Below are 13,405 nucleotides of genomic sequence, written 5' to 3'. Positions count from 1 at the left end.
ATGGAGAAAGATGGTGATCTATTTTCATCCTTCCACAGATACATATCCAGTTTTCTCAGCAATATTTGCTTATGAGGCTGCATTTTCTCCAATGGATGTTTTTGTCATTTTGTCAAAGATCAGGTGGCTGTAGCTACCCGAACTTACATCGAGGTCCTCTGTTCTGTGTCATCGATCTGCATGTCTGTTTTGTCATTTTGTCAAAGATCAGGTGGCTGTAGCTACCCGAACTTACATCGAGGTCCTGTGTTCTGTGTCATCGATCTGCATGTCTGTTTTGTGGCAGTAGCACACTGGGATTTCATTTTTATTTTTGCTACGCTCTGTAACATAGGTTAAGATCAGGCATGGTGTGGTGGTTTGATTCAGGTGTCCCCCATAAACCTAGGTGTTCTGAATGCTAGCTCCCCAGCTGATGGATATTTGGAAATTAATGCCTCCTGGTGGGAGTGTATTGTTGGGGGCGGGCTTATGGGCTTTATAGCCAGTTTCCCCATGCCAGTGTTTGGCACACCCTCCTGTTGCTGTGGTCCATCTTATGTTGGCCAGGGGGTGATGTCCACCTTCTGCTCATGCCATCATTTTCCCCTGCCATCGTGGAGCTTCCCCTCGAGCCTGTAAGCCAAATAAACCTCTTTTTCCCAGAAGCTGCTCTTGGTTGGGTGATTTCTACCAGCAATGTGAACCCGACTGCAACACATGGTGATACAACCAGCCTTGTTTGTTGCTTAGCATTGTTTTAGGTAGTCAGGGCTTTTGTGCTTCCAAATGATTTTTTGGATTGTTTATTTTTTTTCTATTTCCACAAAGAGTGCCATTGGAATTTTGATGGGGATTGCATTAAATGTGTAGATTGCTTTTGTTAAGATTGCCATTTTCACAATATTGATTCTTCTAATCCAAAATCAAGGGATGTCCTTCCATTTTGTACTATCTTCTGCAATTTCTTGCTTCAGTGATTTAAAGTTTTCATTGTGGAGATCCTTCATGTCCTTGGTTAGGTTTATTCCAAGGGACTTTATTTATTTAATTATTTTTGATGCAATTTTGAGTGGGAGTGATTATCTGATTTCATCTTCTGTGTTTTTGTTGTTAGCATATTATGTTGAGATATGTTCCTTCTATTTCCAGTCTCTGTAGGTGTTTTATCATAAAGGGATGTTGGATTTTGTCAAATGTTTTTTCAGCATCTAATGAGATGATTGTACAAATTTTGTCATTTAGTCCATTGATATATCTTACATTTATTTATTTATTTTGGTTTTTCAAGGTAGGGTCTCACTCGGCCAGGCTGACCTGGAATTCACTATGTAGTCTCAGGGTGGCCTCGAACTAGTGGAGATCCTCCTACTTCTGCCTCCTGAGTGTTGGGATTAAAGGCGTGTGCCACCACGCCTGGAAATACCTTACATTTATTGATCTGTGAATGTGGAACGATCTCTGCATCTCTGGGATAAAGCTGGGTTTACCTTTGCTGTCTTGTATTAACTAGTATTTGGGTATGGTTTGTTTTTTCCAGGTTCCTTGTATGTGCGCTCTTCTTTCTCTTCAGCATGGAGGACTCTTTCAAGTATTTTCTACAGAGTTGGTTTCATCTTAAAATATTTCTTTAGCCTGCTTTTGTTGTGGAATGGCCTTATTTCTCTGTCTATTTGAATGGATAGCTTTGCAGGATAAAGTAGCCTTGGTTGACAGTTGTTATCTTTCAGAACTTGGAATACATCACTCCCAGCCCTTCTGGCTTTTAAAGTTTGTGTTGAGTAATCTGCTGTGATCCTGATGGGCTTGCCTTTGTATGTGACTTGATTTTTCTCTCTTACTGCTTTCAATATACTTTGTTTGGTTTGTGTGTTTGGTAGTTTAATTATAATATGATGGCAATTTTGCCTGTTTGGTGTTCTACAGGCTTCCTGTATCTGTACTGGCATCACTTTCCCTACATGGGGGAAGTTGTCTTCTATAATTTGTTGAAAATTCTTGTTATGCCTTTGGAATGAATGTCTCCTCCTTCTACTATGCCCTAATTCTTATATTTCATCTCTTCATATTGTCTTGAATGTCTTAAAGTTCTCTCATGCCTTCTTATTAGGTTGTCTTTCTCTTTGTTGGCCTGTATTAGATCTGCTATCTGGTCCTAGGGTTTACATATTCTATTCCCTCTTTGATCCATTCTACTGGTGAGACTTTCTATAGAGTTTTCTATTTGACTTATTCTGTTTTTCATTTCTAATATTTCTGATGGGTAATATTTTATTATTTCTATTTCCTTACACATGTTTGGTACTGACCTACTCATTTTGTTAAGTTGGTTTCCTGTGTTTTCTTGGGATTTCTTCAGAAGTTGGTTTTCTTCTTTGATTTCTTTGAACCTAGATATCTTTTTTTTTTTTTTTTTTTTGTAATCTTTGCCAGGTATTTTATCTAAAGCAGTCTCACTGGAGGTCATTTCTGATGGATTTATAACGTTTGGTAGAATTGTATTCTCTTGATTTTTATTTTTTTGGGGTGTGTTTCTTGTATTATAATATAGAGATTTTTTTTTTTTTCATCTTGATTTAATTTGATGCTTGGGTTTTCTAATTATCTGTGGTGTTCTTAGCCCTGTAAATTCAACTTTATATATCTTAAGTGAGGAGTTTATAGTGCCAAGGTGTAGCTCTTATACTCCAAGAGAAATAGCAGAAGTGACCCTAGGTATTGAGTTTATCTGGTATTCAAGTATTGTGGTAAGCTGGGTGAAAAAAATTACTGGCAAATTCTAAAATTCAACTGAGCAATGTAGATATTCAATCAAAACCAGCACAGAGTATCTATACAAGTGTGGGGATTAGTTTAAACACATAATCTATTAAAGCCAAATTCCCTAAGGGTGTGAGTTGCCTCACACCCTTAATCCTGTCAACTATGCGGTTGAGATTTCTAGTTTGAAATGGGTTCCATGTCAGCCTGAGGAAATCAGTCCCTACCCCCAATAATGACAGAGAGAAAGACAAAGGCCCTAAAAATCAGGAAACAACAAAGGCAACAGTAGACAACATCAAAATGCAGCTTATTTGAGAAGGGTAAAGGCAACCAAGAATATATCATTCAAATAAATGTCATATATAACCTTTCCTGACCTGGAAAGATAAGCACTTCCAATGCAGGCTTATGTATCTGGCTTTGTATAAGTAGGCACTGTTCCCTTTTGGGATAGCCTGCAGTCTCCCCAATGCTGAGTGCCCACCTTGATCCATCTCGGTGCTCGGGAGCCAGAGGTGAATGAGTTCTCTGAATATTCCTGGCCCTGATGGGTGGAGGATGGGAGACTCTGCAGGCTGCCTGGACTTGTACCAGCGATGCTCAGCTGGTCCCGTTTGTATTCTCCTTCAGCAGCTGCTCAGCTGGTCTCTGCTGTTTTCCCTTTCAGGTTTATTGCCTTTGAAAGGAGGCTGAGGTGAGTGGAAAATCCCCTCACCTTGTTTCTGCTCCTGTTGCTCTGCACCACCAACTGGGCAGGCGTTGGGGATCAGGGCTACTGGCGCTCTGGCAGGATTCTAGCTGGTTTCCTCCTTTCTGGAAGACCTTGGTCTCTCCTGCTTCTCTGCTATGGTTGATAACTTACACACCTTCACTTTTTTTTTTTTTTTTTTTCAAGGTAGGGTCTCACTTTAGCTCAGGCTGACCTGGAATTCTCTATGTAGTCTCAGGGTGGCCTCAAACTCACAGTGATCCTCCTACCTCTGCCTCCCGAGTGCTGGGATTAAAGGCGTGTGCCACCACGCCTGGCTTCACCTTCACTTTTAAGAAAAGTGTATTTTGCTGTGTTTCTGTTTATTTCCCTCCCTAGACTGCTTTGGTGTGGCCTGTCATGTGTTTTTATTTTATTTTATTTTTTATTTTTGGTAGGGTCTCTCTCACTCTAGCTAAGGCTGAACTGGAATTCACTATACAGTCTCATGGTGGCCTTGAACTCTCAGCAATCCTATCTCTGCCTCCAAGTTCAGGGATTAAAGGTGTGTGCCACCATGCCTGGCTACATAGATCTATTAATGTTTTATTTTATTCATTTGAGAGAGAGAATGGGCATACCAGGGCCTTCAGCCACTGTAAATAAACTCCAGATGCATGTGCCACCATGTGCACCTGGCTTACATAGGTCCTGGGGAATCGAACCTGGGTCCTTTGCCTGTGCAGGCAAACACCTTAACTGCTAAGCCATCTCTACAGCCCAGATCTATTTATGTTTTAAGGAGGTTTAAATCAGCTGTCTTGGACAGATTTCAAACAGGAACAATACTTAAGAAAAGCTCTAAATTTGACATTTCTTTTTTAATAAAATACTATGTAGTTGGTTTAATTAATTTACTGAGTGGAAGAACTGAACTTCAAATTTGTTTAAGGATCCACAGCTAACTCTAGCATATACCTTAGCCTCCTGGCTCCTAAGCTAGTGTCCTTTTTCTTCCATTTTACTATGCTACCTCTTCTGTTTCATTTAGAAAGAAGTCATTGCTTTGAAGGATGGGTTAAGAGGAAGTTAGGAAAATTTAGGATAAAGTAAAGCTAATTAATTTATTTATAAGAAATTTTTTATACAAACATACTATGTATTTAAAAATTATAGTTTTAAAAATATTTCTATAAGGAAAAACAAGCATAAAGCTAGATATTTATTTATTTTGAAGTAGGGTCTTGCTCTAATCCAGGCTGATCTGGAATTCACTATGTAGTATCAGGCTGGTGTTCAATTCACAGCAGTCATCCTATCTCGGCCTCCTGGGTGCTGTAATTAAAGGTGTGCACCATCATGTCTGGCTTTTTTTTCCTTTTTAATGCTTTTAAATTACTTATTTTCAAGGAGAGATCATAAATGTGTGACCAGGGCCTCCCCCACTGCAAACGAACTCTAGATACATGGGCCACTTTCTGCTTCTGGTTTTACATGGGTACATGGAAACCAAACCTGAGCTGGGAGGCTTTGCAAGCAAGTGCCTTTAACCAGTGAGTCCATCTCCCCTTTCCTCCCCACCTCTTTTTTGGTTTTTGTTTTTTTGAGGCGGGGTCTCACTCTAGCCCAGGGTAACCTGGAATTCACTATGTTTTCTCAGTGATCCTCCTACCTCTGCCTCCCAAGTGCTGGGATTAAAGGCGTGCATCACCATGCCTGGCTCCTTTCTTTCTTTTTTGAGAAAAGATCTTACAGTATAGCTCAGGCTTGCCAGGAAATGACTATTTAGCCCAGCTTGCCTTCAAATTCATGAAATTCATGTTTCAGCCTTGTGAGTGCTAAGATTACAGGCATGAGCCACCATGCTTGTCTGGATGCTATTTTCTTCCCCAAAATAAATAGGAAAAGTAAAAGAATTCAGTAACAATAAGTGATTAATATCTTCATGCTAAAACAAAGCTATTAAGAAGCTTGTTACTCAATTTTCTTTTAAACTATGTGGTTGCAATGTAAATAAATACTTTTGGTGTCAAGGACTATATATGCACATACATACACACACAGACACATACCTCATCTCCACTTGTCACAAGGGGAAGCATGCATTTGTACTTTTCTTTATGTGTAGTTGTCATGATGACATAATTATCTTCTTTATACAAAACTCCAGTTGTGGGCTAAGAATACAATAAAAACATACATTATTTTCTCCAGTTAACTGCATTATACTAAATAAACTTAGTTTTAGTAAGAATAAAAGTTCCTCAAATGAATTTGCCATTTTTTTTTTTTCCACACAGGGTGTCACTCTAGCCCAGGATGACCTTCAAACTCACAGTGTTCCTCCTAGCTCACCCTCCCAAGTGCAGGGATTAAAGGCATGCACAACCATGCCCAACTTTAATTTATCCTTTTAACTAAAGATTTATTTATCTATTGTGATTTTCTTGAGGTAGGGTCTCACTCTAGTCCAAGCTGACCTGGAATTCACCCTGTAGTCTCAGGGTGGCCTTGAACTCATGGCTGTCCTCCTACCTCTGCCTACTGAGTGCTGGGATTAAAGGTGTGTGCCACCACACCTAGCTCAAATGAAGATTTTTAAGATATTTTCAGAGACAGTGTACATATATTTAAACAATAAAGTGAAGATCACGAACTTTTCCTGGTGTTGCAACAGAAAAAATAAACAGAATACAGTTTGGAATATAAAGGAAAAGCAGTAATGTGATAGGATGAAGTTAAAAAAGCATTACAAGGCATTACAATTTTTTTGTGGTGTAGAGGTTAGAACCCAGATCTAAATATGTGCTATATTCTACCACTAAGCTATAATCATGAATGTTCAGAAAAACAATCATACTACACGACCTGCCAGGGTCAATCCACAGGACTTTACAAATGTACTCTTAATTCTGTTGGAGATATTTAAACATAATGCAAAGCAGTATTTTTGGTAACTGTGTAATGTATAAGTTTGTACATAGATAAATTTCTTTTCTCCCCCCCCACCCAAGAAAGAGTTTCACTCTAACCCAATCTGACCTGGAATTCACTATTGTAATCTCAGGGGGACCTCGAACTGAGGGCAATTTCTTACCTCTGCCTCCCAAGTGCTGGGATTAAAGGTGTGTGCAACCACATCTGGCCATAAATAAATTTCTTTAAAAATATAATTATTATTGACCCTTTGTGTTAACTTACCTTTAAAAAGTACATTTCAAAGATTAGCAAACATACTTTGTAAAGGGCCAGACAGTAAATGTTTTAGGATTTGTGGGTACTATAGTCTCAGAACACTGCTGGTTTAGGCAAGTACACAGATAATATTTAAACAAATAGCATGGCAAATAGTTGCCCAGTATAATTTCTATACTTTGCCAATTCTGGTTGTATGTTGACAAGCTATGTTAAATGTTTGTATACTATAAAAACATTCATATTGTGTGAACATATTGAGCCATCTTCCCAAAAGACAACTCATGATGCAAGGACTTTTCTTCCACTAGTTTATGGATGGGTGAAAATAGCAATCTTACCTGAACATTTTTTGCTGAAATGGTGAGCCACTCATGGGATCCCACCTTTTAAATAATAAAACTGATGGTATCCTATGAAAAAGTAGTATCTCCTTTCTGATATATATTTTATAATTCAATCACATTGCATTTTTTTGTTTTTTTTTAATTTTTTTAAATTAATTAATTTATTTATTTGAGAGTGACAGACACAGAGAGAAAGACAGATATATCGAGGGAGAGAGAGAGAATGGGCGCGCCAGGGCTTCCAGCCTCTGCAAACAAACTCCAGACGCGTGCACCCCCTTGTGCATCTGGCTAACGTGGGACCTGGGGAACCGAGCCTCGAACCGGGGTCCTTAGGCTTCACAGGCAAGTGCTTAACCGCTAAGCCATCTCTCCAGCCCCATTTTTTTGTTTTTTAAGGTAGGGTTTCACTCTGGCCCAGGCTGACCTGGAATTCACTATGTAGTCTCAGGGTGGCCTGGACTCATGGCGATCCTTCTACCTCTGCCTCCCGAGTGCTAGAATTAAAATAAAATGCTGATAGATGTTATACTGCAGTTTTATTTATTTTGGTTTTCAAGGTAGGGTTTTGCTCTAGTCCATGCTAATATGGAATTCATTATGTAGTCTTAGGCTGGCCTCTAACTCACAACAATCCTCCTACCTTGGCCTCCCAAGTGCTGGCAATAAATACTTGCAACAACATGCCCAGTTTTTAGTGTATTTTTAAGGAACAAAGGAAAAATGGAATGGTTTATATTTGTTCAGTTCAAACACAATCATTTTGTTCTCTCTCTCAAGACAAGGTTTTGCCAGATATGCCAGGCTAGTATTGAACACATTATGTAGACTAGACTGGACTTTAACTCACAGCAATCCTTCATCAGCCTCCTGAGTTCTGAGATTACTGGGATACACCACCATGCCTGGTTTTCCCTGAATTTTTCGATCCTAGGCTGGTTGAGCCCACAGATGCAGACCCTTTGGATATGGATATGCAGGGCCAGTTGTTTTCTTTTATGTTCTTTATAGTTATTAACTCATTAATTCTCAAAAGAAGCACTACACTCATTTTTACAGAAAAGGACTCCTTTGTTCTATTTATTTATTATTTATTAGAAGGAGAGAGAGAGAGAGAGAGAGAGGGAGAGGCAAAGAGGAGAGCAGAGAATGGGCATGTCAGGGCCTCTAGCCACTGCAAACAAACTTCAGATGCATGTGCTACTATGTGCATCTGGCTTACATGGGACCTGGAGAATTGAACCTGGGTCCTTAGGCTTTGCAGACGAGCACCTTAACCACTAAGCCATCTCTCCAGCCCCAGAAAAGGACTCTTAACTGAGGTCACCAATTTGCACAGGATTAACATAGCCATGTACTGGTGGCAAAACTCAGAGAACCCAAACAAACTGGTTCTATACTGTATACTTTTTACTCCTTTTTTTTTGACACTTTTAACTAACATTTTATTATGTACATTTCTGTTTTATGGCAGAGGATCCTTGTTTAAAAAACTTGTAAATGATGAGGGAATCAGATACTTGAAAGAGTTTATTTATTTGCATGTGTCTGTTTGTGCATGCACTTGCATTTACAGTGGCTTTTTGCTACTCTGTACATGGATGTAAAGTGCTACTTTTTGTGTCTGACTTATCTGGGCAGCTTGGAAATCAAACTCAGGCACACAGTCTTGCAAGAAAGCAACTTAAATGGCAGAGCCATCTTCCCACTCCCCTCTCCCCTTTTTTGCACATGTTTTATTGTGGTGTGGTATGGTATATGTGCAGATATTGGACCCTATGTGCGTGAGCAGAGGCTAGAGAATGCTGAGTGTCCTGTATTGCTCATTCATGTTATTTCTTTGAGACAGAGTCTCTCTGAATTGCAGCTAGTTTCTGCTCCACAGAACTCAGGTTACAGGCCTGTGTAGCCATGCTCAGCTATTTACATGGCTGCTGGGGAATCAAACTCAGGATTGCCCTCATGCTTACATGGCAACCATTCTTACCTATTGAGCCATCTTCCCAAAAGACAACTCATGATGCAAGGACTTTTCTTCCACTAGTTTATGGATGGGCGAAAATAGCAATCTTACCTGAACATTTTTTGCTGAAATGGTGAGCCACTCATGGGATCACAGGGGACAGCCCTTGGGAGGCAGAGGTAGGAGGATTGTCTTGAGGAGGCCACCCTGAGACTCCATGGTGAACTGCAGGTCAGCCTGAGCTTAGAGAGATCCTACCTCAGAAAACTAAAAAATAAATAAATAAATCAAAAGGCCAACAATTATTTCTGTAGCTTTTTTTTTTTTTCACAAGAACACAGATCTTTTGCCAATTCACAGAAAACACGTTTTTCTCAAAATAACTCAACCTTAAAAAAAAAAAAAAAGCCAGCTAACTAATTGGTCTGCTTATCTAAATGTGTTTCTGCAGAAATGTAGAGAGCTGGAAATAGTGATGCCATGTTACGAGCCTTAAGGACAGTTGAGGTCATTAAGGTCCCTGAAAATGGCTACAATACCTTAATGTTGAAGCATTTTCATAAGACTTAATTTTAATGTAACTTAGAAGTTTAATGAAAGCTAAGAATTAATAAATTGCATTTTTTTTGAAGAAAAAAAAAAAAAGCTGGGTGTGGTGTCAGGCACATGCCTTTAATCCCAGCACTTGGGAGGAAATAAGTAGGAGGAAAGCCATGAGTTGGAGGCCAACCTGAGACTACATAGTGAATTCCAGGTCAGCCTGAGCTACCCTGGAAAAACAAACAAACAAATCCTGTCTTCAAATATGGCCATCTTAGATTTTGTTGCAATGCTAAAGAATTAAAAACAAAATTGTAGACATGTGCAACAATATTGAGTAGAATACACTAAGACTAGGATCTATTTTCTTTTAATTAAAATGTTTTTTTATTTATTATGAGAGGAAGAGAGAGAGAAAGAAATGGACGAGCCTCTCGCCACTGTAAATGAATTCCAGACGCAGGCACTACCATGTACATTTGGCTTATGAAGGTACTGGGAATCGAACCTGGGTCCTTAGGCTTTGAAGGCAAGCAACTTAACCGCTAAGCCATCTTTTGTTTTTCAAAACAGGATGTCACACCAGCCCAATCTGACCTCAAACTCACTTTGGGCTGGCTTCGGTGATCCTCTTACCTCAGCCTCCTGAATGCTTGGCCTAAGGAACCATCCACACTCCACTTGAGAAAACAGCAAACACCAGTGGCAGAAACCAAACTGAATTTCAATTTGATGATAACCTCCTAAAAATGCTTCAATTAGCCATCCATTTACAGTGTGGTAAATGTTCAAAGCCTTATATAAACATGGTTTTTTTAAATTAAACACAAGTGCAAGGGTAAACAATATTAGTAAGCACATTTACCATGTTCATTCCAAGTGCGTTCTTTAGAAATGACATCTGAGGGCTGCAGAGATGGCTCAGCAGTTAAAGGTGCTTGCTTAGAAATGACATCTGAGGCTAAAGTGTTCTCACCCTAAGCGTCCTCCTTATCTGCTGTATCTGTTTTATCACAAAATCACATGTAGGCATTTTAATACTGGCATTAATAAAAAACATCCAGAAAAATGTTTACCTAAATTCAAGAATACAGAATGGTCAGAAGGTCAAAGGGATGCAGAAAACAACCGAGTTTGAAGTTTTGTATAAGCAAAACAACAACACTGCAAATACAAAACTATGTAGTCATGGTAACAGGCTAACCTGGAGCTTTTGTGGTGCTGTCAAATTCCAGGGCCTTGTATAGTATTATACCACTCAAGTACATCTCTAGTCTCCAACTTAGTAAATCTTGTCATGACATCATATCTCAAGGAAGTAGCAAGGGAATAATACAATTCTCCGGACTTGAATGACTAAAAGTAATTGGCACTAGATCTTTGTTTCAGAAATTTGCTTTTGCAGGGATATCAATATGAAACAAATGACAACACTTTTTTTTTTTTTAAACCGGCTGGCAGCAGGTACAGGTGGATAAGACATTTCAGCAGTCCACCCTCTCTCCCCCCAAAAGAATTTGCATTCCTACGAGGCTATAAATATGTTCTTCAGTATATGAAAAGTCATTATAAAATCTCAGGTTCTGGCCTCTTAAATAACTGTCTAATACAGCCCAGCATAGAGAGCGGGCCATTAGCACCTCCCAGGCCAGTGCTGTCGTTCCTGACTTGGAAGGGGAGAGATGTACGCGAGGGAAGGTCGCGGGCGCGCAGGCGAGAGGCGCAGGCATGGGCGGGCGGTGCCCACGCCGCAGGGCAAGGCTGCAGGCGGAGGGAAAGCTGCCGCTGCTTCTCTCCCAGGGAAGGCGAGTCAGCGCCGGCAGGAGAGCCCCTCCTGCGGTGCGTTAGGATTAGGACGGGGAGCGGAACCGGGAGGGCACGGCCACTCGCGCCAGGGTCAGGAAGAGGGAGGCGGTGGGGCTGGCGAGCGCACTGACCAGAGAGAACTCGGTGCCCGGCCAGTTCACTCGGAACGGGACGTCGTCGCTGAGCGCCGGGAGCGCTCGGCCGCCGCCCGCCGCCTGCAGCAGCGCACACAGCGCCAGGAGCACGGGCGCCCCGGGGGCCGGGCTCCGCGCGCCGCCTTCCTCCATCCTCCGCCGCCGCCGCCGCCTCCACCGCGCGAAGCGGAGAAGGGGAGGGGGAGCGCGAGGAGGCGGAGACGGCGGCGGCGGGACTACCGGGCGTCCGGGCAGCAGGGGACCCAACCGCCGCCACGTCTCCTTCCGGGGGGCCGCAGAGCTCCGCCTCCGCCCCTTCGGCCGCCGCCAGCGTTTCCGGGGCCGGCGGCCCATCAACATCCGGGGCCGCGGGGCCCTCGCTACGGAAGCCCGGCTGCCTCCCCGGCTGAGTTTGAATCGCGGCTACCGCAGTGCGGCCGTGCGCTTGGGAGCCGCCGCGCGGATTCGGCCTCGGAGCCGGCGTCGGGCGAGGTGGGTCCCCGCGGGCGGCGGGGCTCGGTCCCTCCTGCCCCGCGCGCGGCCGCCCGGCTGGGAGCGCGGGAGCGGCGGGCCGAGCGGCCGGGCAGTCGCCGGCGCCACCTCGCGGGGAGCCGCTTCCCTTCCCGAGCCTCCGGCCGTGCCTGCTGCCCGGGGGGGCGCGCGGCTCTCCGCGGCAGCCTCCCTGGGGCCGGGCGGGCGCCTCTGCTTGGCCCCGGCCGAGGAAGCGGCCCTTCGCGGAGTGGGAGGACCCGGCCCTCCGGGGCGCGGGGGCGGGCGCCCGGCGCGGAGCCTCCCGCCGCGCTGCGGGCCCGGCCGTTGTCCCTGCTTATGCCAGGGCCCCGCGAGCGGGCACGACCTCGGTCCCGCTGCCCCCGAACCAGACGGGCGGTCTGCGTTCCCTCTCCCCGGCTGACCGACGCCGGGAGGGAGCGGAACCCAGGCGGCCCCGGCGCGGCGCTGGGCCGCTGTCCCCGGGGTGCCCCGCGGAGTTTGAGCCAGCAGGGAGTCACCCGCGCCGGCGGGACGGGGCGAGACCGGACGGACATCTGCGAAGATTGTGGCTGCTGTGTGCAAAGTGGGTTATAGAGATCGTTAGGGGTTGACTTGGTACGCCGCTGCCCCCGCGTGTCAGTGTCCCAATCCTGAGAACCTGTGGAACGGTTTGGACATAGAATGTTGACAGGTGTAATGCGAGTTAAGATGAGGACAGACAATTAGGGAGGTGCGACTGGTGTCTTTGTAAGAAGAAAGCACTTTGGATATGGACACACGGGAAGATGTCATGTCAAGAAGGAAGCAGTAGATTGGAGTGATGAATCTATAACTGGTAGCGATGAAGGTTAGGACAGCCTGATTTGGATTTTTTTTTTTCCCCAGGCAGAGCGTCTTGAGCTTACTGGGGAATTCAGAGGTGATACGATTTTACAGGGATGTATCACTGATGATGCCTAGACAGGTTTTCATGATGAGCTGGTGGTATTGTTGATGGAAAGAGAAGACAGGGCTGGAGGGATGGCTTAGCAGTTAAGGCATTTGCCTGCAAAGCCAAAGGACACAGGCTCGATACCCCAGGACCCACATTTGCCAGATGCACAAGAGGGTACATGCGTCTGCAGTTCGTTTGCAGTGGCCGGAGGCCCTGGCATGCTCATTCTCTCTCTCTCTGCCTCTTTCTCTGTCAAATAAATAAAAATAAAATATTTTTAAAGAAACAGGGAAGACAGATAAATGAGCAGATGATTGTGATCTGGTGGGAATCAGCATTTTTGTGTTTCACTTCCCCAACATCAGGCTGGATCTTACTTCGTAGCCCTGGGCTGCTTTCAAACTCATGTGGATCCTACCTCAGCCTCCTAAATGCTAAGATTAAAAGCCTGTGCCATCATGCCAAACATGTTTCTCTCATTACTGTGAAGTAATTTCAAAATTACATAAAAATTGTAAGAACTGGGGCTGGAGATAAGACTTAGCGGTTAATGCTTGCCTGTGA

The 13,405-nt window shown here is 43.6% G+C and overlaps 1 protein-coding gene and 1 non-coding gene across 5 annotated transcripts in view; one reads left to right on the top strand and one right to left on the bottom strand.

Moving 5' to 3' along the window:
• The window catches only part of Erlec1 (endoplasmic reticulum lectin 1), a 52,405-nt gene extending 40,837 nt beyond the window's left edge, over positions 1–11,568 (bottom strand). For 3 of the 4 annotated variants that reach the window (XM_004660160.3, XM_045137446.1, XM_045137445.1), the window contains exons 1-2: positions 11,413–11,568; positions 5,503–5,607 (exon numbers count right to left, since the gene is read on the bottom strand). In XM_004660160.3, the coding sequence (XP_004660217.2) occupies positions 5,503–5,607; positions 11,413–11,568 (261 nt within the window). Of the gene's footprint in view, positions 1–5,502; positions 5,608–10,340; positions 10,479–11,412 lie in introns of all 4 variants that reach the window. The other variant, XM_045137447.1, reaches the window with a different exon arrangement.
• On the top strand, positions 9,341–9,473 carry LOC123455894. Its single transcript, XR_006634197.1, has one exon. It is a non-coding gene; the product is annotated as a small nucleolar RNA SNORA33 (small nucleolar RNA).
• Positions 11,569–13,405: the final 1,837 nt, after the last annotated feature.

The sequence above is a fragment of the Jaculus jaculus genome, chromosome 18 (genome assembly GCF_020740685.1).
Source record: "Jaculus jaculus isolate mJacJac1 chromosome 18, mJacJac1.mat.Y.cur, whole genome shotgun sequence".
Classification (NCBI taxonomy): Eukaryota; Metazoa; Chordata; class Mammalia; order Rodentia; family Dipodidae; genus Jaculus; species Jaculus jaculus.
The sequence above is the reverse complement of the archived record's forward strand: the minus strand, read 5'-3'. Positions and strand labels throughout refer to the sequence as shown.